Source organism: Hippocampus comes, unplaced genomic scaffold (genome assembly GCF_001891065.2).
Source record: "Hippocampus comes isolate QL1 unplaced genomic scaffold, H_comes_QL1_v1.1 scaffold570, whole genome shotgun sequence".
Taxonomy (NCBI): domain Eukaryota; kingdom Metazoa; phylum Chordata; class Actinopteri; order Syngnathiformes; family Syngnathidae; genus Hippocampus; species Hippocampus comes.
The window spans coordinates 158,546-186,520 of NW_017805000.1; the positions used below are offsets into that span (position 1 = coordinate 158,546).

At 41.9% G+C, this 27,975-nt stretch overlaps 1 protein-coding gene across 1 annotated transcript; it reads right to left on the minus strand.

Annotated features, from left to right (window-relative positions):
• Positions 1-27,975, minus strand: LOC109531408 (ras-specific guanine nucleotide-releasing factor 1). Its single transcript, XM_019895698.1, has 27 exons — positions 27,304-27,975; positions 20,764-20,870; positions 20,278-20,425; positions 17,833-17,925; positions 17,478-17,731; positions 16,986-17,065; positions 16,715-16,908; positions 15,687-15,796; positions 14,393-14,511; positions 13,533-13,693; positions 12,424-12,487; positions 11,716-11,858; positions 11,491-11,573; positions 10,530-10,778; positions 8,271-8,641; positions 7,406-7,525; positions 6,147-6,317; positions 5,858-5,964; positions 4,278-4,390; positions 4,115-4,175; positions 3,787-3,890; positions 3,607-3,691; positions 3,074-3,271; positions 2,924-3,003; positions 2,708-2,825; positions 2,546-2,614; positions 1-1,834 (listed from the first exon to the last, which is right to left on the minus strand). The coding sequence occupies exons 1-27, from the start codon at positions 27,577-27,579 to the stop codon at positions 1,742-1,744; spliced, it is 3,771 nt and encodes a 1,256-aa protein (XP_019751257.1). The 5' UTR covers positions 27,580-27,975; the 3' UTR covers positions 1-1,741.

The following is a 27,975-nucleotide window of genomic DNA, read 5'->3' on the forward strand; positions in this document are numbered from 1 at the left end:
TATTGCTAACAGCAAAAATGTTTATTTGTTCATATACCTTATAAGAGTATCGTATATGCATGTATAAGTGTGTCTACAGTATAAGTATATAGTATTATTTTGTCTGTGTTGCATGCCTGCCACGTGAGCTTCAAAAGTGTTTTGTACATACATAGTAAAAATACATACAAATATTCACAGAATAAGCACTACAATACTATAATTCCTGCTAACAGAAATGGTTATAGACAGGATTACAGTATAAATGCAAAACACTTTTTGATTCCTACTCTAAAGTCATGGTTTCGAGACCACACTGTTGTAGCATTTTTGTATTGAAGCTTGCTATTTGTGTGTGTGAGTGTGTGTGTGTGTGTGTGCACAGACACACTTACACACACATGAAACGATCACACCGTTCTACATTGAGGGATATGCAGGGCTTGCATGTACAAAATGTACAGCACGTGTCAGAGAAGTGAATCAACAACAAGGTACAAAATACTTTCTCATGTTTATATAAAGAGCAGGTCACTCTCGTAGACTACTACAAAAATAGTGTTTGAATGCTGCAGGCAGAGGTCATTCACTTATGTTTTTTATCATATTGTTAATAAACAGCAATGCATATAACAGAGTGATATACTGTCACGTTCCACAACCACTGGAACAGCAAGATGGACAGATTGTCTTTTAATTACAGAGGAGCAACAACCGTTTTACTCTACACAAGTATCGCTGAACACTTACTTTTTTTTTTTTTGAAAAGTACTGAAAAAAAAAACAATAATTAAAAAAAATCATTTTAAATTTAAACAATCATAGTATACTGAACTGGTGTACTCTATACAATAAACAACAAAACCTGTCTTGTATGAGTGATGACGTTATTTTGCACATTCAGGACAGGAGACCAAGAATCAAAATTTATACAAACAAACAACAAAAAAAACAACGTTGGTAGCAATTTGAAAATATTGATGAGCATCACTTTCCAACACTTTTGCTATTTATCTGCAGTTCCTGCCACAGACCCAACCATGTTCTATAGAATTTAATATAGTATTACAAATGAGCAACTCAACATGGTTATTAGTCAACAAGGTAACAGTCTGTCATCACGACTTTTCTTCACCACCAAATTACAATTTTTTATGTGACCAAACCAGGCACTATAGCTTCTCTTTCTTTCATGTGTCATTGTGATTTTTGTCCCGGATGCTGTCGGTATAAAAATAGTCTATGGTGCAAAACATTTGGGAACATTTGTTGCAGAGCAGAAATGAAGAGACGAACCTCTTTCAGTTTTGGTTTAGGAAGCATAGAGTTGGTTCGCTTACCACCGAATGTTGTTCCCACGTCTTCCCTTTGCGTGCGCACAATCTCTCGTGTTCTCAGTGCTCTTTTACCTGATTTGATGCGCTTTTTACAATGCTACATTGGTCGTGGACAAACTAATACTGTACTTAGCGATACAACAGAAGTGAAGATAGCTGGCAAGTGTCAAAGGTTACACAAAAGCAAAATAATGTCATAGGTCACATTGATTTGAAGGTGACTAACCAAGGCAACCTCTGTTATTATGCTTCCAAAAAAACAAAAAAAAATGAACAAAAGATTCAACATATCTTCTGTCATCAAACAACCTTAAACATCTACTGTACAGAAGAGCAAATATCTTGTACAACAAGGCAAAAGTGGATGTGTACGTGAACTGATGTGTCATATTAACAAAGAAGAGAACATAGCCCATTCGCCCCCATCAGTTGGACGCTTTTGGCTCAATTCTGAGGGACGCTTCGTACATGCTTTCTTCATCCAGAACGCAGCTTCCGTCTAGTAGGTACTGGGCTACCTGTAGCGCAGACCAAAAGTGGACAAATTCAAAGACCATAAAAAGCAACAACAGCAGAATCGTTCTATGCAATATGTTTTGAGTCACCATGCACAGTACAGTCATTGTAAATTGAGTGATTCCCAACCTTTGTGCCGCAGCGCAGCACTATGCGCTGAGATCATCAGCTGTGCTCCAACAATTGATCCGATTTTACGTAATCGGTCCAAAAATTGTTTTCCAAAGATAAACTCTACCTTTGTCCATTTGCATCTTTGCCAGTGACATACATTGACAACCAGAACAACTAAATGTTCCTCCCACAAGATGGCGGAAGGTACATAACTAAATCATATCCACTTTTTGCTCCATTTTGTTTGGTGATATGCCATGAGATTTCTTTTCCTGATGTACAACAAAGGTTGGGAAACATTGACGTTATTCCTGACATTGGCTAAAATTTGAGTGAAAATAAATCTGTTATTTGCAAATTCGACAAAGAAAGTGGAAAGAGACTTTTACATTGATCAAAGAGATATGAATCATCTTTCTCCTCATTTGAAAGCGTCATAATCTGAACATTGTCAGCAATTATACATTTAAAGCACCGTAAATATTTTGAGAAAGTCAATACATCTCGGACAGGGGACTTTTTGCCAAGTTCCGCCTCCCATAAATTTAATTTCCGTTCGGTAATTCCCCTAACGATGACTTGACAGCAACTTGTCAAACCTTTGGTTGAAGATCAAGCTTGTATGCCGTTTGCTGAAACTGTCGAATTTCTCGGATGATGTGAGAAATCTGAAAATGAGTAGAACCAAAATATGAATTAGTTAACACAAAAGCTAACGCAGAAAGCAAGCGGACACATGCACGGCAACTTTGGCATCACACCATCCTCATCTTTGAAAAGTTGACCAAATTGTCTTCGGTGTAGTTTGGCGTTCCCTCCTCGATGAAGGCCAGGTCTGTGAGGTACATGCCCAGATAGGGCACACAGGGGGGGTCACAGCTGGATGGGGGGGGGCAGAAAAACATCATCATCCCTTTGTGATGCCATTTTTTAAAGACGTAAAAAAAAAACGGGTCAATCGAAAACGCCTGACTCACTTCTTCAGAGCCTCTCTCAGGTTTTTGAACCTCCCCTCCGAAGACACCAACTTCTGCAGCTTGTCAATCAGTGCTTTTGTCTGCGGGAGCATTGGCTTTGCCATTTAACCAAAACACACACACGGTTGAGTATATCGTGTTGTTACACACCTGCTTGGACACTTTGAGCCAGGTCTTTTTGAGACGGAAGACAGAACTTCGGTTGAGCGAGGAGGTGATCTCGAGCACGGCGTTGTAATTATGGAGACAGCGACAAATGTCCGCCACGGCCACCCATTTCTCAATGACCGCCACTCGGGTGACCACGTCGTCTGAGCGCAGGATCTCCGTGGCGATAAGGTTGCTTATCTGGCGGAAGAAAGGACCCGAAAAAAATGGCTTACCGTGTTATGTTGCGGTTTGTCTAGATTGCAGATTTGCTAAGTTTACATGCCTGTGAATATTCTCAGTCATCCAGGTCATTGGATCAATCGGGACCGATCGATCAAAAAGTGGCAGACACAACAACATTGTCATTGCGCGTGTATAAAGGCTATCTGAGAAACTCTGAAGTGATTTTTGTTTCGACAAGTGGGGGCACACAGAACCTATCTCCCGCATGACGTACAATTCCGTCCTTTCCTCACTTCGAAAGATGACCGTACTTCACTTCACTGTATTCTCAAAACTGATAGGCGACATACATCGTTGAAGTGCTTCGTGGTCCTCATAATGTAGGGCGTCTTCTCATTCTTGTCATTCTTCATCCATCCTTGACCAAAAAATTCCCTATCAAGAAAAGGAACACTTTTAGGACACTTTGTTTTTTTTTTGTTTTGGCCCCTTTAAAACAAAATGAAGTAAGAAAAGGCAGTTCCACTCACTCATATGGAATGACCTTGAAGACCAGATGGTCCAACAGGGTGAGCTGCTCTGCAACCTCCAAGGCTGAGTGGCTCTCGAAAGGGTCAGCCTTCCCTGAACCCACCTGAAAGGAGAAAAGCACTCGTGACAGTGGTTGTTGGAGCCCAAGCTGGAGCCCCTTGTCTTCTATTGTCCCAACAAAATGCTAAGGCCAAGGAGATTTATCACTGGAATGACATCAAGTAACACCCATAACATTCCAAAATACAGAAAAGTGCAATTGGAGAAGAATTCTCGAGATCCCGCTTGGGGAGGAAAAAAAAAATGTGTTTAGTTAACCTGACTCACCAGTTGTGTCACATCCTCAAGAGCAATTTGATTGTCACCGTGATCATCCTGAGTCAGAGTTCTGACAGCGAAAAAAAAATAAAAATACAGAAGTTATATAATCGTCAACGATGGCGAGTGGGGCTTCTCGAGGAAATTTCAGCATGGGAATGCGATGACACACCTGATGATATTGGCGGCTGCTTTTCTCTCTTGAGTGAGGAGCTCAGGATCATGCATCACTTCCTCGAGGAAAGCGATAACCTTTGTTTTCAACTCATTGTTACTCTCAAAGTCCTGGAAGGACAAAGACGGTAACAAACACAATGAAAGGATTAAGATGTACCCTTATTATTTAAGGAACATTTATATGTATTTTTTTTTCTATTTGCAACAGCAGGGATCATAAATACCAGCGGTCCCAAAATTAGAATCAGCAGCCTAAAAGAGTCCTGGGTCAGTTTTTATCTATAGTTGCGAATAGTGAGAGTAAAATGTATTGATAATGAAGGAAGAGATTTTTAATTGCTTTTTTTGGGGGGGGTGGGGGGTGGCAACGAATTATTGTTTGTTAGGTTAGTTATCAGGAGTTGTTTTTTATTGTGTTGATAAACCATGAGATGAAAATATTTGGGAAATCCTGACTTACATGATCATTTTTTTTAACGTATGCGCCAGTGGGTGCCTCTAATTGTGACTGCTGTTGTTCAAATTGGAGCCAAGAATAACAGGACCGTGGCTGTACAATGGATTGATTGATGTTGTTCGAAAACACGAACCTCTCCAGGACTGGATTCTGGCTCTAAAGTGAGCCCCATTCGACCTCGTGAATTGAAGTGTTTGCATTCAAGCTTTAAAACTTGTATTTACCGGCGAGTGTTTGGACACCCAGTGTCTGAGAACATTCAGAACCCTGTTGGTTGCCGCTCGTCTGATCACAAACTCTTTGTCGCCATTCCTTTGATCTGTTGGGAAGCCTGTACGGAACATTTGAACAGACAAGCAACAAGTATTCCTTTATGTGAGGATCTGCGAGCTTACTTTCTTAAGGGTATTTCGACAGTGGTCTGTGTATCGTGCCAAACGTCCAATCGGCTGCTTTTCTCTCTTGAGTGAGGAGCTCAGGATCATGCATCACTTCCTCGAGGAAAGCGATAACCTTTGTTTTCAACTCATTGTTACTCTCAAAGTCCTGGAAGGACAAAGACGGTAACAAACACAATGAAAGGATTAAGATGTACCCTTATTATTTAAGGAACATTTATATGTATTTTTTTTCTATTTGCAACAGCAGGGATCATAAATACCAGCGGTCCCAAAATTAGAATCAGCAGCCTAAAAGAGTCCTGGGTCAGTTATTATCTATAGTTGCGAATAGTGAGAGTAAAATGTATTGATAATGAAGGAAGAGATTTTTAATTGCTTTTTTTGGGGTGGGTGGGGGGTGGCAACGAATTATTGTTTGTTAGGTTAGTTATCAGGAGTTGTTTTTTATTGTGTTGATAAACCATGAGATGAAAATATTTGGGAAATCCTGACTTACATGATCATTTTTTTTAACGTATGCGCCAGTGGGTGCCTCTAATTGTGACTGCTGTTGTTCAGATTGGAGCCAAGAATAACAGGACCGTGACTGTACAATGGATTGATTGATGTTGTTCGAAAACACGAACCTCTCCAGGACTGGATTCTGGCTCTAAAGTGAGCCCCATTCGACCTCGTGAATTGAAGTGTTTGCATTCAAGCTTTAAAACTTGTATTTACCGGCGAGTGTTTGGACACCCAGTGTCTGAGAACATTCAGAACCCTGTTGGTTGCCGCTCGTCTGATCACAAACTCTTTGTCGCCATTCCTTTGATCTGTTGGGAAGCCTGTACGGAACATTTGAACAGACAAGCAACAAGTATTCCTTTATGTGAGGATCTGCGAGCTTACTTTCTTAAGGGTATTTCGACAGTGGTCTGTGTATCGTGCCAAACGTCCAATCTAGCAGCTGACTCTAAACACCACCAGATACAATATGATGTTCTTGGAACGGATGGGGAAAGGGCACCTGTGCTGGCCAGTGACATCCTTCGATATTTTTCCTTGGTGGGGGTGCCCTCGTTGGCTCCGGCGGTCGCAATGGCAAAGGCAGAGGCAGCAGACAGCGCACTTCGGTTGCTGTCCAACTCCCGACAAGAGGACATCACCATCCCGTTGTTGTAGGAGAACAGAGAGAACTCTGAAAGGTGATTTAAAAAACTTCAGTGTCAAAGTGTCAATGCTCCACTTACAGTATGTGCTGGACTTTGACAAATTTCAAAATGACGTTATAAGCAGATCCACATGTTCATCAAAAACGAGGCGGAGATTTGATTCCAAAAAAGGTCCGGTTTATTTGATATTATTGTAAAAGTCGTTGCTGCATTATGCCCAGTTCAAAAAAACGGAATAACTAAAGTTTCTTTCTGATTCAACGGCGGTGTGAATATGACTGCGAAAGGTTGATACAGTCTGTCCCTATGTATGCCTTCTGATTGTCTGTGACGCTGAACAAGATAAGCGGTACAGAAACTTGTCGGATGGAAGGCATTTATGTTCCGGCTGCAGAATTGACTGCCGGTTCTTCCTAAAGTCTCCACTATGGGGCTCCACAGACCGACCCAACCGTCCTTCAGCCTCTCCAGTACAGCAGGCTTTGGTATTCAAGATGGTTGCAGCTAAATATAGCCACCAAATATAAGCAGAACAGAGGAATCAACAGATTCTGCACTCCGCTATTTAAATCCCAAGAACATCGACACCTCACAAGAGGCGAGAAATCCTTCATCGTGAGGGGCACACGCTTCCGCCATTGCACTTGATTCCAGGGAGGGCTTTTGCTTTTAAAGGCATTTTTTTCCCTCCCCCCTGCAATGTGGTGGTGAGATTTAGGAGGCACAGATAATCTTGGCTGCAGTGAAACAGCCTCATTATCCGTGGGTGGGAAGGGAAAACACGCTCTCGATGTAGTTGCTATGACACAAGTTTCCCTGACACCTACTCAAGCCAACACTGGCTTCCCCTGCATGTTCCTAACTGTCGACTTGTTACTTAAGCTTTTGACACAGTGCCGCGTGTCCTTTGTGCTTGCTTTCGCGCAAAGACGATTAATCAAATTCGGTTAAACTACTCCATCCCAAACAGCAAACCGTATGCGGCTCTTTGGGTTCTATTTATATCCCGAAAGCTCGATGTTGCTGAGGATGAGTTGGGGTGGGGGTACATGCGTTTGCATAACACACTGTCTTGTCGTAATGACGCCAGAGCACTCTTTGGAACAAAATGTACCTGAGGAGTTTTTGCATTTGATGTTTTTCGGCGTGGTTGGCGACTTTGTAGGCGAGGCTTCCGGGTCGGCGTCATCGCTCTGGTTTTGATCATTGTCACTTTCTTCCCGCACGGAGAGATCTGCGCCACAGCGTGACAATAAAGTCAGGGAAAAAAAGTGAAGTTAAGGGAGAGTTTCATGGTGGTTTGGTTCAAAGGCAGTGGCGGGCAGTGCATTCGCAACCTGGGACTTCAATGCGGATTTACCTAATCCACCTCTTCATACCGCCACTATCGTGTTGCAATTAGAAAAACCGTCAATATGTATACAAAAATGTCATATAACAGCACATAACTGTGCTATGTGCTGTACATCGTCTGAAGTAGTTCAGGATCAATACTTACAGTTCAGTATTTAACACAACCAAAACACAAAACGTTTTTTTGTCTCACCAGAGACAAAGATTATTAAATGGATTAATGTGTGCATCTTGCTCCAGATGTGCTTTGCTTGTCAAACTCGGCTTGCTCCGCCCAACCAATCAGACGGATTATTGTGGGCCAGCTAGCTGGCCCTGTGAGGCAAATTTAAAATATGATCGTGAAGAAAAAGTCCAATTTGCGATACAGTTTAAATTACATTGCCATGCACTGTTGATTTCGATTAACATGGCAACCCAGATTTGGACAAATCAATCTCACATCCACATTATCGTACTGGAACCTTTACAATCAAGAGAAATGCCATAACATGAGGTGAATGGCAATAAATTGATATAGTTCACAAACAAATATTTGAATTTTGCTTGAAAATGTCGGCCAGTGATTCTGATAATGTTTGTGCCGACCCTCGTCGCCCGCCACTGCTCAAAGGAGGCCAACTTACCTTGTTTGCACACTGAGGTCTCCTCCATCTTGTCCTTCTTGTCCTCTCCCTCATCGGGTATTTTGCTGGTAATCGGGCTGGACACGTAGAGTTTGTTGATATCCAAGGTGGTCTTGCTGAATGGGGACATGGAGGAATACATGCTTGCATAGCCATTGGAGGAGCAGCTCAGGGCAGCCAGGTCGAGAGCTTTGCCCCCGGTGATGATGGGGATGTTGAGGGAGAGCTTGCGCCGTCGGTTCGGAGAAGAGTTCTTCGCAATGGCCAAGGGAGGAGGGGAGGAGAATTTCCTGCTGGCCCTTGGGGAGCTTGGCGGCTCTCCGTACAGGAGTTTGTTATTCTGACTGCTTGCAAAGAACAACTCCAGGGACCTGCATCACAGCCGCACATATGCATTTCATTGAAATTCAGGATTGAGGAACATGTCTGAGGAGCTTTGCTAAATACACATCCCCCCCCCCCCCCCACCCCTAAATTATGTATGCAAACCCAGTCTATTTGCGTCCGTGTCGATTCAGAGCAACATACAGTGCAGGCTGCAGTGTTGCAGGGAAAAAAAAAAAACTCCCACTCTCTGCCACCCTCCTGGCGACCTCATGGGTTCCCATAAATAGCACAGCGAATGATAGCGCGCATGGCCGCCGCTGACACAAGCAGTTGAGTGTAGGTGTCTTACAGTGACATGACAAGTGCCGTGGGGTGCGCGATGCTGCAGGGCGTGGGCAAGGGGGAGCTGCAGCTGACTATGACCCCCGTAGCGGGGGGGTGGTCTGTCTCTGGCCTGCGGAGAGTGGACTTAGCCCCATCGCAACGCTCCATCAATATTTCACACCACGGAGCTTTTTGCGATCAGGAGAGATGGGAAGGGAGCAGAGGGTGGGGTCCTGCAGCAGCGAGTTTGGTTGCCATAGCGCGACGGAGACCAGTTGAGGCACTTCCAGACATCCGAGAGAGCGGGCCCAATTATTGTCTTTGACCACGCAAAACACACACATATTTGCACACGCTCTGGCGTCTCAGAGTGTTTGTTTTGCTTGTTATGTTATACCTTCGAATGATGGGCAGATACGTTTTTTTACTTCATATTAAGGCTGGGTCAATAAATTGGCCGTCTGATTTAATCAGATGGATGATATGAGCTCTTTTCAAAAGAATCTGCGGATGTATTTGCCGTGATTTGTTTTCTGTTTCAAATTAACACATTGTGAGCTCAGACAAAGATAATGACATTCAAATATCCCCCAAATGAAAAAAAAAACAGAAGAAACATCTTATTACATCGTGTGCAGTTTAACAATTCCTAAAGGAGGGCTCCAGATGAACTTTAATATTAATTTTAATTTAATATTCACTCCACTTATTTTCACTGTATTACTGATAAATGGGATTAATTATGCAGCAGGAGTTTTTCAGCAACAAAAAATATTAAAATATAGTTATTAAAAAAAAAAAAAAGCAAATTTACTGGTCACACTAGTGCACGTGGGTGAAAATTTACTTGCACTGTCTTAAATTATAGGAGCAAAATGCCACCATTTAGGGATAGTGTTGATCCCTGTAAGGTCGTGGAAAACAGTCTGCCTGTAATACATATCTTTATTGTTTTCAACGTTAAGGGACCAGAATTATCAGACATGCTTTCTGGCAAACATCTGACTCGGAATCAGGCAAAAAAAAAAAAAAAGTCTGAATCGCAGCTAGTTCTGTTCCCCAAGTAATTAATTCACCACAACAAAAATGAACAGGAGGTGAGTTTGCAACCGCAATGTACAGTAGTCGCCCGTTCTTCATCACCAGACAGCTTGGTCTCGCTTCTTCCACTTTTTCTTTTACTTCTTCTTGTTTGTAATTTATGTTTTTGCTTGGTACGTGTGGGATAGCTCACATTTTAGAATTTGCTTAAAATATTCATGAATTTTATTCAGAGATGGATTCTTTCCCATCCAATTTGGAGATAAAAAGTTTCTCGTCATTTCAGCATCCTGCAGAGATCCTTCATTCGAACATGAGAGTCAGGTCAAGCTTAGTGTTTCTTCTTTTCTACATTTGACTTTTTTTTTTTTATTACTAATATTCCCTCTTGGAAAAAGTATGATCATTTACCCAAGAGTCCAATAATTTCTCCCATGGGGCACATTACACCCACTCCACTCCAATTGCTGATTAGATCTAGAATGATGTCAAACATTATGAATATGACTCGTTTTGCTATTCAACAAAGCTCTCAGTAATCGAACGAGTTTAAGTTGCGTGACTCACCGAGCGGGGATCGCGCTGATGGGCTTCTTGTAGATGGTGATGAGTTTATCCAGCACCACATCAGCAGTGGTGAACACGCGATAGGAGTGCAGGAACGTGTTGAGGAAGTCGATGGAGAGGAAGCGCAGGTCGGTCAGCCTCTCCAGCAGGCGTTCCACACTGGCATAGCGGATCTGCAGCACCTTGCATGAGTTCATCATCTTGCTGAAGCGGATGTCCACGTCGTCGCAGTACAGACTTGAGTCGGACCTGCGTGCCAAGAAGACAATATGGATGTGACTTTAGAGGCTATGACAGAGGGACAAAACTGTATGGTCAACTGAATGTTACATTTTAAATATTCTTTGACTGATTGTTACACGTGTGTGTGTGTGTGTGTGTGTGTGTGTGCGTGTGTGTGTGTGTGTGTGTGCGTGTGTGTGTGTGTGTGTGTGCGTGTGTGTGTGTGTGTGTGTGTGTGTGTGCTTGTAACAATAACTGAGATTTCAGTATGAGTTTTGGGGGTCGGCATTCAGGTTGCACTAAGGGTTAAAAATATCATTTTTATCTTTAATTATTGATAAATGTGATTGGCTGGCAACCGGTTCAGGGTTTCCCCCGCCTACTGCCCGAGGACAGCTGAGATAGGCTCCAGCACCCCCCGTGACCGTAGTGAGGAAAAAGCGGTTCAGAAAATGAATGAATGAATGAATGAATATCGATAAATGTGAATTTTAAATTAAATAAATAAATAACTTGGCTATACAGTGTAAAATGCCATGCGGATTGCAAGCTTTTTAATCGTTAAATGCCTTAACAAAGAATTCTGACATTAAAAAGAATAATAGAATTAAGAAAAACATACATTTTACAAAACCAATCAAATGAAATAAATCTGGCCCCCAGGCCTTGAGTTTGACACTTGTGCTATACACAGTATTGGAGATGGAAACTGTTTGTTTATGACATTTGAACGGCTTACTTGATCATCTGTGGGACGGTGACTTTGGAGTTGTCCTCAAAAGCGTTCATCATGAGGCCATTGCATCGGATGTTGTCAATGCACTGTGAGACACCCAGGGCAGTGCAGTCAACAAAGAAGGCAAGGCCACACAAGAACGTTACGAGGAAAAAAAAAATAGATGTTTATCTTAAATAAATAAATTAATATATGAATAAATATACAAAGCGATGCGTGGGAACGTGCCTGGCTGATGTCACTTGTCCATGCAGACTTCTCCTGCCTGGAAGAAGCCACCAAGATGACTGTAAACGATTGACTGTCCTTTGGCTCCACCACAATCTTGAAGTCCAAGTGCTCCATGTCCTGGCCACCTTTGTCTGATTTGGCTGGGGAACATGAAAATACTCTATAAAGTCATTCAACAGAAAAAGCCCCCTTGCATTTTGCTCAGGAATAGACTATGAATGAATCATAATTTCATGTGATTTTAAAAAAATACACATAATTTAAGTTGTATCATGATTATCAGACAAAACTCTGCTTTTTAGACGTTTAATAAAAATGATGGAACAGATAGGGAATTATTTTTCATGAGCTTATATCCAGCTATATTATTACATTCCTGCAAGGTGCAATGCTGCGTTGTGAACAATACACTCACACTCATCATCAGTCCCCTCAGGATCTTGACATGAAAATAAGTCAATAAAGTTATTCAACAGAAAAAGCCCCCTCGCATTTTGCTCAGGAATAGACTATGAATGAATTTCATGTGATTAAAAAAAATACACATCATTTAAGTTGTATCATGATTATAAGAAAAAACTCTGCTTTTTAGACGTTTAATAAAAATGATGGAACAGATAGGGAATTATTTTTCATGAGCTTATATCCAGCTATATTATTACATTCCTGCAAGGTGCAATGCTGCGTTGTGAACAATACACTCACACTCATCATCAGTCCCCTCAGGATCTTCCATAAGAGTGCAGTCTATAAGGGAGACAACACCATTCTGCAACCACACAATGATGTGCATTTAGTATCTTTCTTTATGCCAGCCTCAATAGACACACAGAGAGAGAGAGAGAGAGAGAGAGAGAGAGAGAGAGAGAGAGAGACATTTATGTATGGCATTAGCTGGAGCCTCTCCCAGTCAGTGAGAAGAAATATATTCTTTAATTAGATTTTCATAACTGACTACATAAAAAAAAACAACCCCCCACTGTGTACTATATACATTTTGCTTGGGACTCCATGTGTTTACAGTATCGGCCACAAAAGGTACTGCCCTCATAGACCCGCACGTTATCCACTACAATTGCTGTAAGTAAAATGGAAAAAAAGAAAAGACAAATTAATCACTCTGACAGTGTTAGTAAAAACGTAGTAAGCATCATGTTTCGAAAGATGGAATTTTAGAAACCAGCTTGTAGATTGTGTTTCCTTAGATTGTGCAGATGTAACGAAGTGGCCGATGAATGTGTGAATTTACGGCATTTATCTTAAAAACCTTTTTGGCCTTATTTTACTCCCACAAACATCGAACATCCCCGTTAATGTTGAACAATGTGAAATAATACGACAAAGTGAAATCAAAGTGCTATCAAGCGTCTGCGCCTTCAAACATGAACAACGAGCCTCGGTGGGCGCGTGACAGGGCCGCTCGTGTCTCTCCAGAGGTGACGGGCGCCGATAAAAGCCACGCCGTTGCGCAACTCTCGTCCCTTCCCTCTGATGTCCCGCATCTTAAAAACTTTTTGGCCTCATTTTACTGCCACAAACATCGAACATCCCCTTTAATGTTGAACAATGTGAAATAATACGACAAAGTGAAATCAAAGTGCTATCAAGCATCTGCGCCTTCAAACATGAACAACGAGCCTCGGTGAGCGCGTGACAGGGCCGCTCGTGTCTCTCCAGAGGTCACGGGCGCCGATAAAAGCCACGCTGTTGCGCAACTCTCGTCCCTTCCCTCTGATGTCCCGTAATCCGCTCAATTCAAGCTCAAGGGCCAGTTGGAGATACTGAGAGAAGCTTGGTCAGCAGCTCGGGCCCACCTTAGTGAGATGAAGCTTTCCCCCGGACCCTCTGGTACAGATGATTAGATGCTTGGAGAAGAGAAAGCACTGCCTCTCCCCTTCCTTCTTTAAAGACAGAGAGCCCAGGCGCCCACGGGTGATCTTGCCCTTCTCGCTCAACGGCACCTGGATGAGAGAGCCTGAGAGTGCAATAGAGACGCAAAAAGAAACAGGAGATACATATGCTGTATATAAATATGAAGTAGTATGGAGTGGGATGCTAAAAGGTCCAACAAAATTCGCCATTTTGATTAGATTTTAATTTTTTATGCATACCTGTCACCATCGTAAAAAAGATTTTAATACAATTTAATACAAGTGCAAAAATGAAAAAAAAAAATGTCACTACAATATGAATATATTAAAACAATAAAACATTCCTCAAAGGGTGAATGTCAGCAGTTAATGACGCAGCCTAAGATTGACCGTCTCTTATGTGTGGTTTTAACATTCCCAGGTGTGAAAAAACAACTTCACGACAATAAAACGATTGGACACTTTGAAAACAAGTTACAATGTGGACAAATTCTGCAAGCAAGCATTAGCATCTGATAACATTAGCCGCAGTTGCCAAAAGCTTCAAATTCTTAATCATTCATGTCTTTTCGCACTGCACTTGCTTTTCTTGGTCTTCGCCACATGGCAGCGCGAAAAAACGGTAGTGTAAGCTTGTCCATATTTGGAAGTGCTTGTATTTTTTTTTTTCCTTTTTGGGACATCTGATATTTAACAGATTCATTATGAGTTCGCCTCGGGTAGTCCTATCTAATTAAAAACCGTCGATATTGAGGTGCACATTATTTCCACCTCGTATGAAACGAGTTTGTTGGGACTGCTACCTTGTCTTACAAACGTCTGGCTGGTGTCCAGGAGGATCTCGCAGCCCTCCACGATCATGCGCTCGATGGCAAGGTTCTTCCGGATGTTCTCTGTCTCGCTCACTTCGTCATGCATGATTCTGGGAAAAAAAACAAAACAACAAAACAAAAAGTTGTTTTCAACTTGTATTGCATTGAATCATATTCTATAAAATGGTGGAAAGTGTCTACGGCAAGTTTTTGTCCATTCACTCAGAAAAAAAGTTTGATGTTGGACCATAGAGCGGGCCTCCTACATGTCTATCTTAATAAGTCAAAATATTGTGGTTACTTATGGTCTTTTCATTTATGTTCATACTTCAATTCAAAAGGTGAAACTCTACTCATATGTTACAGCGACTCACGACACACAATCATTATTATTATTATTATTATTATTTTTTTGCTACAGCTAACGAAAACCTCAAATTCAGCACATCCAGATGTTAGGGATATTGTATGAAAAAGTAAAAAAAAGAAATTAGATTGGTAGACCTTCATTATTTATGTGTTTCAGATATGTTTCATTCTTTGAATTGAGCTCCGGTTAACCTTATTCAATTCACGCTTATTTTTATAGCACTGTAACATGCCACAAGATGGCACAAAAGCCCTGGCTAATAAGAAAGTAATATCTGGTGTGAAGGAAGTACGTTGAAGTGTTTCATTTTGACTCAAGTGTCGAGCAGGCGCTATGTTTAGCCTGGGTTGTTAGCGGAGGCTACGCAGTCTTTGCTGCATGAACAATGAATGGTACTTTTCAGTGGATTTTTTTTTCTTCTGAAATAATCTGTCAACCATTTAATAATAAGGCTAATCTTATATGATGTGAAATGTGATTTAAGTGTTTTGCGATCACAGTTTTGCTGTTATACAGTGCTTTGCTGAAATCATTATTGCTGGCATTTATAAATATTTTTGAGGAGCTATTTGCCTCAGGGCTCCATCCACATCTCCTGCAGAAAGAGGAAGTTTACTGGACTGGAATCAACGAGCTTTTCTATGATATTCAAACTAATTGAGATTCATCTGTATTTCATTTATATATTTTTAATGGTCTAGGTGAGAAATGAAGTAGTTGTAAAGCATGCCAGGTCAACTATCAACACCTGCTCAAGTAATTAAATACAGCACGGTCCCAATTACCATAAAGGGCTGCCAAATTAGGAGGGTTGTTGCAATATTTTCATCAATATTTGCATCAATAAAAGTTTAGTTTTTTAATTGAGGAAGTGTATCCTCTAAAAAGTATCACCATTCTTTTCTTTTATTTTACCTCGAGAGCTCTTCCAGCTTAGATTTGGCGTAGTCCAGGCTGTTCCTCTCTATGTGTTCATGGGGCGTGTGGGCAAGAAGTTCATGAAGCGTAAGGATGTAACGGGGAATCTGCACACAACAACATGCACAGATATTACAGTTAACGTGCAGAACACACAGATGCAAACGTGCGCACACACTAATGAGAGGCGGATCAGAAGTGAGTGCAATCTCCACTCATCAGCAAAAATTTATTATCAACGCAGCACAGCCGGCAGCACTGGACCCAGCAGAGTGGACTGTCGGGAAAGTACATATCTTGCCAGTGAGGAGCTATTATTGAAGCCTGAGCTCCAAAAACAACAGCTTTTTATAGGCACGAACGACACCACGGGGGCACCGCGAGCCAAAACAGACAGTGTGCCACTCTTTTGGGTGGTGAGCATGTGTGCCACAACAAGGCGGCCTGTCTTAAATCTGTCTGGATGATTGGGTAATACAAATCAAAATAACAACAAAAATAAATCATGAATGATATCCCTCCATCCATTCAAATTCTATGCTTCTGACTAATAATGTGAGGATTATATTTATCCCCACTGGGATCATGATCTGCGATTGGCTGCCAACCAGTTCAGGGTGACCCCCACCAAATGCCCGAAGACGGTTGGGATAGGCACCAGCACACCCGCAAACCCTTGTGAGGATAAGGGGATTAGAAAATGGATGGATGAATGGATGGATCATTATGATGGATGGAATAATGATAGGGATCGATAATAAATTGCACTTTTGCTATATATATATATATATATATATATATAAAAATAATAAAAAAACTTGACTTTTTTTTTTTTTAATCAGATCACATTAGTGACTTAATGTAGTGGCCTACAGGGAGATTATGTGAAGTTAAAATCCCTCTTTAAGCCTCAACGAATGCTTCAATTACATTTTGGTGATATTCATGCTGTACGAGATGATATCTAAAATGACAAAATCACAAATGGCATTCCTGATTTGAAAAATTATCATTTAAGTGCTCACCTGGAACATGGGGTAGGTGAGAAAGGTCTCCAGAGTTCTCTCCTCGCAGTCGGGCTTGGCCTCGTACTGCTTCAGCAGCTTGTCAAAGTCTCGGTTCTGCTTGCAGTGGGCCAGGATCTGGAGGCTGTACTGGTGATTCCTCACAAACTCCTGGTAGATGTTCAGCATAGGCAGTAGGATGTCGAACAGGTCGGCTGGCCAGGTAGTTTGGGTTAGTACTTGTCACACATTATCTCGCTACCATCATGTTAAAATGAAATCTTCTGCTTACCCAGCACCAACGTAGGCCAGCTGGCTATTCTGGCTTTTAACCCCTGGTAGAAGATTTGATGTAGAAACATGATAGTTTCACTGCAAAAAAAAAAAAAAAAACAAGATACAGGAAAAAATTAGATCAAATCAGATTCTCATCACACGAGCAATTTTCGTCAGTTTTCCAACATCCTGTGAAGTTGTACTGCGGAGCTGATTGAGACGGGCTGCTTGTGAGCGTCAATGTGCTCCGATGAGCGTGTGGGTGGATTTCCATTAGGCCAATGAGGGGTGCATGCAGATTAGTGTGCAAGATGAGTGTCCAATGTTTTTCAGAAGGGATAGGAAGAGCTAAATATTTGATAGGATTCAGGATAAAATGAATACTTATAGGAATACTTACTTATAGGAATGGCATATAATTTTTTGGGTTTAAAAATCTAAAACCAAATCATACAAAAACCAGGGCATAAGAAAACCGACGTTGAATTATTGTTTAAGCAGTTCCAACCTGTTGAGGAATATACTGCTGACGTCATCGTGGGTGATGGGCGGCTTCTTGGAGCTGGCGGCCATGCGGAGCGGCCTCAGGAAGTTGTTGACCAGGATGTGGAGCTGCTGCACGTATTCGGCCTCCGAGTCCAACATGCTGAAGACCACCTGGTTCCTCTTCCTCATGCTCTCAGCGTGCGGCGAGCGGATGTAATCCTGGATGATGGTCTTCCACTTCCTCCTGCAGATCCAGCCGCGCAGGAAGCTCTGGACCTGCAGATAGGTCGCAGAAAAAGGTCATTTTACATTTTAAATGACCCCCCCCCCCCACACACACACACAAAAAAAAAAAAAGGAGCAAGAAAGAGCTGTACCTTTTTGATTTTCTTGATTTCGGAGTCATCCTCAGTCGGGGCTGCTGTGGGACTGGCGTGAATCTTTATGTTGTCTTTTAGCAGACCTGCAATCTGTCAAGGGCAAAGCCCAATCGTTTAAAGTTACATATTTCACATTTACTATAGTTTCAACACAATGGGGAGGAATAATCATCATCATCGGGCAACTGAGCCATAACTTTGGTCAACCAACTTGCAGCGTGGCCTCCACCTTTATTCACATGATTTAAATACAATGTTTACATAATAAAGTGAAAATACTTTGCGACTGTATTCAAGGATTAAGATGGCACAAAATCCTGAGCCAATACAAGCTAGATTTCTTTTTTCCTTTATGTGCTCTGTGAAAGTTAATTTAAAAAAAAACTGTTTTTTGCACAGAGATGTTTCTTGGTATTGTGCAAAGTTATCGATACTGGTTTGCCGAGTTTTTGTGCGGAGAAAATAAGAACACAACTCCTCCAAAACATATTATTCACCATTCATGTATCTGATAACCCGCACGACTCAACTACTTTCACCGTTTTGAGAGAAGTAAAAACAAACAACTGAAATAATGCACACCTACCTAAACATGTGGGAAAATGAGTTATGGTTCCACCAACCAAAGTTATTGAGCTATAATTACAAAAGATATTCATCCATCCATTCTCTAATACGCGTATCCTCACAAGGGTCGCGTGGGTTGCTGGAGGCTATCCCAGCCGTCTTCGGGCAGTCGGCACCCTGAACCGGTTGCCGGCCAATCGCAGGGCACACAGAGACGAACAACCATACACGCTCATAATTACAACTAGGGACAATTAGTGTTCCATTAACCTGCCATGCATGTTTTTGGAATGTGGGAGAAAACCAGAGTACCCTGAGAAAACCCACGCAGGCATGGGGAGGACATGAAAATTCCACAGAGGAAGGCCGGAGCTGGAATCGAACCCTGCACCGTGAGGCGGATGTGCCAACCATTCGACTACCATGCCGCCCTAAAGATACATTGGAGAAATGGATTCTATGTATGGCACCTGAAGTTCACAAACCCGTGACTTTAGTCTCTCGGCCAGCAGGGACCTGCAAAATATATTGTTTGGCAACAACACAACAATGCTCACCACCAAAATGAACATCATACCGACAGTGAAAGTACCAAGAAAAGCCTACGAGAACAGCAGAAAACTATTTGGAGTTAATCCAAATTATAAACTCCACTACTATTGTTGTCTGGTAACCTCTAACTTGAAATCATTCATCTCAGTCTCATTTTATATGTCACAAAAACCTCCCATTTGAAAAAAGGGTTTGTGTGTAGATGTTTTCTAGCCGGTGTGAGTAAATTTCATAGTTGATTGTTTTTTGTTTTTTTTTAACTTTTAATTAAGTAAAGGACTTGAAACAGTACTTCTACTTTGATTAGAGTTTCTTTTACACAAGTATCTGTACATATTATATGTACAGAGTGTGAGTACTTTGGCCACCTCTGTTTAAATGCATTTTGTTCCAAGTGGTAAAAATACAGACTGGAGCTGCTGTGAAGTGTTTGATGCTAAGTGTCTCCATTTATTTTGTAGCCCAGCAAAGGGGAGCTAATTGCCATTGCATTTCATTGACGAGATGCAATATAAAACAGTGTTCATGCATATTCCCTTCTCATAATTCCATTTCACAGGCGTCACATTAGCACATGAAAGCAAAATGACTATTTGATGCGAAGAATGGGGAAGGAAGCCCGGTCGGAGGTATTGTTGTTGAGAGGACATGCAAAGTGAGGAGCTGAGCACAGCGCCCCGGCCGACATGCACCGGCCTGCATGTCTGACACTGGACGGCAAATTCAACCATCAGCATAAACCAATGTAATTTTTTTTTTTCGATTATTAATCATTTAATTGTTTTTTCAGGTGCTGGAAAGAGCAGAGAGAAATTGGAAGGAGAAGCAATACACTACATGAAGCATTGGTAATATTGTATGCCATTTTAGAAGTAATCCAACGCGTCTTCTACTTAACTGGCCAACTGAGATTGCTTCAAATTGAAAGAACCAGCAAAGCCAGAACTTTTCCCACAATGGGAAGTTAAGCTGACTACATCATCCGCAAAGGGAGATCTTGCAGTTTAGTTGTCAGTGTTAGGCAGTGACCACAGCAAGTGTATTTCTGTTTCCGTAATGTGAGAACGACACACTCAGTTGTACTGCTCTTCGACTGCCCTGATTTTGATGCAAATAAGGGATGGAGCTAGGACTGGCCGGGAAAAACTACTTCCATCCCACGATGGCGCACAAACGCCTCATTATGCCCAATTCTACCTGTGCAAAGTCGAGCAAAATACCAAAAGATAATCCCACGCCCACACGTAGACTGCGCTTTGGCCTAGACTTGCCTTCGACACAAAAAAAACCGCCCTGGAAGTAAAGAAATGAGTTGACTTTTACCTCCGACTTGAGCCTCTCAATCTCGATTTCCCCATCTTCTATCTGTTGTCGAAGTTGCTTAGCAACCGTTTTCTCCGTCTCCACAATTTGAAGCAGATGAAGATACTTCTGCATGAGGGTCTCATGCTCAGTGGCCAAGTTTCTGTAACTGTCAGATGCACGCACACACACACACACACACACACACACACACACACACACACACACACACACACACACGTGCGCGCGCACACACACAGGCAGAAGGAATGTACAGTCACTCTAGCAATGGCTGTCACATCCAGAGTGTTGCAGCTCAAATCAAAGCAATCAGGATTTCTTGTGAACAAAGCACTTTCCTCCATCTCTTTGCCTATGTAACCATGGCAACGCCACCCCCCTATAAAATGAACACATCAGTCAAATATTTGTTACCCTCTGCTGAGAACTTCTAATTGTACATTTCACTAACGTGCTTTTTTTTTTTTTTTGTTACTTTTTCTTTACCTGGCGTGTGATATGGCAGCCACCCATTCATCGCAGTCCTTCACATCTTCTGTGCGTAACTCCAGCGCTTTTTGGTTTTCATGAGTGAAGCTGACAGTGAAATAATACTGCAATAAAAAGAGCAAAGGGGTTGGCTGGTTAAAAGCCTGACAGTGGGATTAATATGCAGTTTTCGAACCCAAATGTATGTGTCTATGCAGACGGGTAACTCAATCCTGTTCCAAATGAATAAAATCAACGTATCTCACAATATACATCAATACTCATCGCCCAAATGTGTAAATTTTAAAATAAACCTACAGCTGCTGTTTTCTGTAGGTGTAAAAAAGGAGGATTAATGATGATTTCACAGTCACCAATCTATTGTAACACGAGGCTGAGTTTGAAATACTTCCCGTTTTCTGGCTTCTTCTTCCAAATTTACAGTCAAAACATCTAGTGACCAACAGTGGACTTACACAAAAATAAACAAGAGGCAGAAAAAATTATGATATAACTTGGGAGTTATCGAAATTGTACCAAAAAGAAGAAAGAAAACAAAAATCTGTAAAATAGTAGGACCAGCAACACAAAACCTCCACTGTATATTGTTGATGGCAATTTATTTTGAAATCATTGGCCAAGTTTCTGTTATTGTCAGATGCACGTATACACACACACACACACACACACACACACACACACACACACACACACACACACACACACACACACATCATATTTGAAATCATAAAAAAAAAAGGTTTATGCTAGAGTAAGGGTTACAGTTATGGTTAGGGTTAGGGTTAGGATTAGGGGGTTAGGTTTAGGGTTAGGGTAAGGGTTAGGGCTAGGGTTAGGGGTTAGGGGTTAAGGTTATGGTTAGGGTTATGGTTAGGGTTAGTTTCTTAGGGTTAGTTTCTTAGGGGTAGGGGTTTGGGGTTAGGGCTAGGATTAGGGTTGAGGTTAGGGTTAGGGTTAGGGTTTGGGTTAGGGGTTAGGGGTTTGGGTTAGATTTGTTTTGGGGTTAGGGTTCAGAATTAAGGTAGGGTTGGGGTTAGGGGTTAGGGTTAAGGGTTCGGGTTAGGATTACATTTAGGGGTTAGGGTTAGGATTTGGTTTCAGGGTCAGGGCAGGGGTTGGCAAATCAGAATTTTGAAAGACCCATTTCGGACCAAAAAAACCCCAACCAAGAACAAAAACAAAAAAAAAAACCGAAAACAGTGCTGCAAACAATTAAAAGCCTTATATACGCCTTTTAATGAAGTCAACACATGCTGTATTTATCTACATTAGCTATATTAGCCTACTACAAATACACAATGAGCCTTTTTGAATACATTTCTTTTTTTTCCCTGCAGTGCATCCTGTAGAGCATGGATGCCCAACATTTTTTGACCAAAGATCTACTTTTCGATCAAACAACCTTCCACAATCGACCCGTTCGAGCACACGCGCGCATAACCACGCACTTAAACATGCATGCCATAGTGAGCAACAGCCACAACGGTCCCTTAGATGAACGAAACTGAAAAATGAAGTAAACACATGAGTTTGTGAAAATCACTGCCTTCCTTCGTCGAGACCTGACGAGGAGGCATGGGACGCACTTTTGCGGCATGTTAACTATCCCAGCTCATGTGTATCATTTGAAAATGCTTCTCTCGGCCCTTCAGATTCCCATTCTTTGCTATTACCCTCGGTGACTTGTACATGAAACGTCATTTTATTACAAGAGCCACCTGCCTGGCATCAGATGACTACGTATGGCCCATTCCAACCATAAGCGCGATGTTGGGTCATCAGGTAAATTGATCACCTGTGTCATGTTTTCATTGATTGTACCTTCGGAAAATTGCATCATCAAACTGGTGACATTTCGTATTTGGCAATCCACCATGCATATGCGTTATAGAGCTGAAATGAGACTACTTTCAAATCTTGCTAGCAGCTTCAAGACAACATTCTAGAAAATGCTTTTAATTCGTATGCATTTGAAAAAAAGCAGGGAAAAATGCAATACCGGTCAAATTCTGTCATCCTGAGGAATGGATTTAGCAAGAATCATGAAGCAGACGCACTTAACTTGATTTAGTGCGGCACAAAAAAAGGATGTGGCGGGTCAGATCTGGTCGTCAGGCCTTTTGTTTGCTGCCTGTGCTGTAGCTGAAGCTCCTTGAGTATCGGCTTGAATAAAGATGCTTATGTCTTTGCATTTGCTTTGGTGCTCTGGCTGCCGCATGCGTTACGGAGCAGATTTAGAAGCAACATGGCAGCCCGGGGAAGCCACATCTTCTTCATCATCGCCCACCCGTGTAATGGATGGATAGAGCTCAGGGAGGGAAGCCTCCCCCAGCTCCATTCCTGGGATGTCTCTTAGTTCCCAGGAGGAAATGCCATAAGACATGGAGGCTGGAACCACGGCCAATTATGTAACCGTACGATACCTGTTTCCTAGCAACTCGGCTCGACGTGAACGGTCGGGCTGTTTTTTGCGTTTTGTGGTGCCACTCGAATTTTGAGGAGCGGGACTTGCTTTCTCGCGCTGCAAGCAGCAACTAATTGGAAATGGTTATGATCTGCCAATTGAGCTGTTTTCGACATACGCGTTCTTCACTCTCCATGAAACAACTTCATCTTTTTTCAACTGGAGGGACACTCCTCTGTTTACTCTTTGAAAACTTTCCTAAGCTTTCCAACAGGCGCCTATCAATCTGCAACTGATCATTATTTATGGCTGACTGCTCCTCCATCTTGACTTTCATTAGGTATTCATCCTAGTGTTAAAGAGGATCTATTTCTGGCAGAGAGTCACGCATGTTGCTGTACCACCCCACTCGTGGTCCGTCTTCCAAAGTGTCTGGCGAGAGGCAATGCCAAACACGCTGTCTGCTACTTGATTCCCATTTATGGTTGAGTCATACGTCTTTAAAATCATTACAGGTCCTCAAGAGACGGGGATGTGTGAAAGGAGATGATTTTGAAAGCAAAGGCTTTGGGCCTCTCGTTGAATGCAAGTGGTCATTTTGGGCCACACTACATTTATGGTTGCCCTCAGAGTGCCAGTGATAGCTGTGAAACCATAGAAATGTGTCATCACCTCATAATATAACGGCGTACCCACCCTTGCGTTGCAGTGTTTACATTTTATTTACCAACCGATTGATGGATAACTTTGATTCGAAGCATAAAACGAGGAGAAATGGACAGATAGTAAACAATCATTGGCATTTTGATTTTGAAAGGGGTTTGGCAACAAATATGAAATGATCTGGAATTGATGGCGGAGAAAAAAGGGCCAAGTCGGAACTCTAAATTGTGCGATTGTGAGCGTGGATGGTTGTTCATCTCTGTGTGCCCTGTAATTGGCTGGAACTCAGTTCAGGGTGTCCCCCGCCTACTGCCCGAAGACGGCTGGCATAGGCTCCGGCACCCCCCCCCCCCCCGCGACCCCGTGAGAATAAAACGGATCGGAAAATGGATGGATGGATGATTATATTCAATACAAGAATCATCTTCAAAACTCTATTTTTACAAATTCTCCGTTTCAACAGGTATTTGATTTGTTTTCACTGTAAAACTCAACTGCATCATGGTGGGAGTTGTTTCTAACAATGACCACAACCTCAACTGCAATTAACATAATGTGAAATTGATAGCTGCTAAAGCAGACAATTGTTATCTTTGGAAGGCAGCTCGCGTTAGATTGTGTAGGCGTACCTAACGAGGTGTCTCGTGAGCAGAGGTGGCAAGAGCAGCCAAAAATTATACTCGGATAAGAGTACAGTTACTTTATATGTGACCCCCAAAAGTTAAAAGCAGCGCACCAAATAATGACTTGAGTCGGCCTAAATATTGAATGAAAGAACGATTCAAGTACACAGCAGATTGCGTTACCCCACTGCTTCTTTTGAAAGCACACAACGCTTTCTACAGTGAGGCTCAGAGATCTCCAACAGGTCTGATTGGGTCAGAGGAACATTCACCTCCTCTACAGTTGTAGTTCACAGAAATTATGTTTCCCAAACGCAGACCGAGACAGCCTCTCAACAATAACATCCTAGTGGTGACCACCGCCTAAGCCTTATTTATGATGTCCCTCTAAGGGCCTAAAGGGCCTAATAAATAGGGAACAGCCTGTCGTATATTTCTCAGATTTTAACAGGAGTACTTGTAGGCTGAAATGTGGACATTTTTAAGGTGGCATAAACCACAGCACATGGCAACAAGTTCCTTTTTTTTTTTTTTTGTGCGATGCAAGATATAGATTTCTGTAGCTTCTTTTCGATCCACACTGTAAAAAAGTTTTTGTTGAATATACTCATACATACTATCAGTAAATGTTTAGTCTACTAAAAAAAAAAAAAATTATTCATACATACTATCAGAAAATGTTTAGTCTACTAAAAAAAAAAAAAAAGAAATAGATCTGGCTTCAGATGATTTTATTTCACATGATGAAATAAAATTGTGTATATTGGACACACCACTTTTTTTTCAGCATAGTCTGCCTGGATCTGTGATTGGTGAAATGGAGTGACATAAATAAAATCTCTCAAAGTAATAAAAAAAAAAAAAAGTTCAGCAAGCCGTAATCAATAGCACAAAAATACAAATAGCGAATAGGATGCACAGCTCAATGTAACAGACTAAAAGTAGCATTTCTTCTTCACAAAAAACACTCAAGAAAAATTATGAGGATGTTGCATTAAAATGATTTAAACAACCACAGCTTCGCCAAAAAATTGCTCCAGTAAATGTACCACTAAATATAGCACATTACCCACTTCTGCTAGTGAGTATTCTTGCAGTCAGTCTTACGTCAGTCTCAAGCAATAAACATCATCTATTGTCGTGTCAATGCATCGACATTAATATTCGTATTATATGTACATTCCTATTTATATCACTACATACACTATGACTCATAATGATATTTTTACTTTGACATATAGATGATTATATATGCCCCTGGCATAAGATGTGTGCTATAAGAAAATATGACTGTTCCAACAAAACATATTGCTTTTAATTTTAATGAAAGTACAAAATATTTCTAAATATCAGAAGCATTTAACAAAAAAAATGTATATTTTTGTACTACAACATCTATTTCTTGTTGCACTCGTGAACAATTTGCCGCAGCTCCTTTTGCCGTTTGCTGCCTGCCATTGTTATGCAACAGTAACAAAGTTTTATTTTATTCTAGCCCCACACCTAGCCCCCCCCCCCAAAAAAAATGTAGCTGGATCACTTCGCGCTGTGTGATCAAGTTCTGTTGTGTTCTGTGAGCCGTCTGAGAAGTGCGGCTATCGAATTGGACCCATCCATCAAATACTGATTACAGCAACGACGTGTGACAAGTCAACTTGAGCCTTCCAGTTGATCGCAGCCCTTCCCGCTGCGTCGTTCTTTAGGATGCAAAATAAGCGTCACCATAGAAACCCTGGGCTTCAATGCCTATTCCGCTGGAATAAATCATGTAGGCACTATGGAGTAGAAGATAAGTGGATGAAAAATGTAAAAAAACAAGAGCGGGTGATTTTGCTTGTTTATATCGTATGTCTTCATCGTGGTTATTGCAAAATTGATATCCGTGAGATGTACTGCATTGTGCTGGATCAGCACCAGACAGATGTTCCCAGCAAGAGCCAGAACTCACTTTGGATCTCAGCCTCATCCTGCCGTTGACGTCAGTGTTCACAACACGTTTATTCACAGGCCAGACGGATCGTTTTCATATTTATCTTTCTAATTTTACAACGAGACGACATCAATGCATCCACCCGGCCTTGTTAATTTGTAAAGTCAAAGCATGTGTTCTCCACAATGTTAAGCGATGCCTACTGGGTTGGTTAAAACACAAATGCGTACACCATCATATCATCATATCATCTCATCATTGTACATTTGGGGCGCTTTTGTGCTGCTCTTCGTTTGTGTTGGTTTTCGTGACCTATTTTTTTGAAAGGAAATCTATTCAGGGCTCTTAAATCAGAGTTGACTGATCAGTGGAACCCCTGCTGTCCTTTTTTTTTCCTGTCTCCAATAAACATTTTCACCACACGATGACACTGTTTCAACCACAACTTTTTTTTTTTTTACCCCGAAAATATAACACTTTTTTTAATCGAAAAAAAAGTGAACGAACAATGCAAAACCATCACACGACACATTCACACATTTTTCATCTGCATTACCAAACACTGTACAATATATTATATGTATTTTTTTAATGGATTAACCGCTGCTTTGCTGCATGCATAAAAAAACAGAACACTGCAGCAGGCATTGGCATTAGGTGATAATATTGTTACCTCATCATTAATGCTATGCATGGATTACATAACGCGCAAGACAGCAACCTGCAACCTCGTGCTGCCGCCCCCCCCCACCCCGAGCTATATTGAGGTCATCTTGTATCTCACAAGACAAAAACACGTGAATGCGTTAAATGAAAAGGAAAGCACATGCTTGAAGATACCAAGCAGCGTTTAAAACATCGCAAGCGCGTGGCGCACACGTGTGTGTGTGTGCATGTGCATGTGTTTGCGCGCACACCTGCTTTTCCAAACACTCCTTGGCAGAGAGCGAGGGTTTGGGCGAAGGCGCTCTGTCGCATATGCATCCCTCCAACAGGTACAATCCCGAGGGACGAGAGCTGGACTCGTTCTCGAAATAAAAAAGCATGTTTTGCAAAAGCGCGAACCACTTGGTGTGCCATTTGGTGTTGTCCGAGCTCTTCTTGCTCAAGCACCCGCGTCTTGTTCCGTCCTTCTTCGCCAAAAGCCCCAGGTAGGTGACATGCCCGTCATTCAGCCGTATTCCCTTCTGCATTTTTGGTGGAGAGGCTGACTTCAGCGTGCGCGCTTACACCGTCCTTACATCATCTCTCCAATAGCCCCGCGAAGGGAAAAAGACGGTAGCCGCAAAGATAAGACTTTTAAGTGAAAAAGCAAGAGCTGCATTGTGAAAAGGACCCCTCGCAGGTCCACATTGTCCGCGGGTGACAGAGAGACAAGATGATGAGGAAGGGGGAATGAAAGCGGGAGGTTGTGCGCTCTCCCCCCATGGAAAGAAAGAATAAGGAGAAAAAAAAAATCTCCAGAAAGCAGCAGGCTGGCTGGCTGGCTGGCTGGCTGGCTGCTGAGCGAGGCAGAGCTGGCTCAGGTCACATGACGCATGCTTGGGGAAGCAGATTTCAGCACCTCGGAAAGGGACCACACCACAACA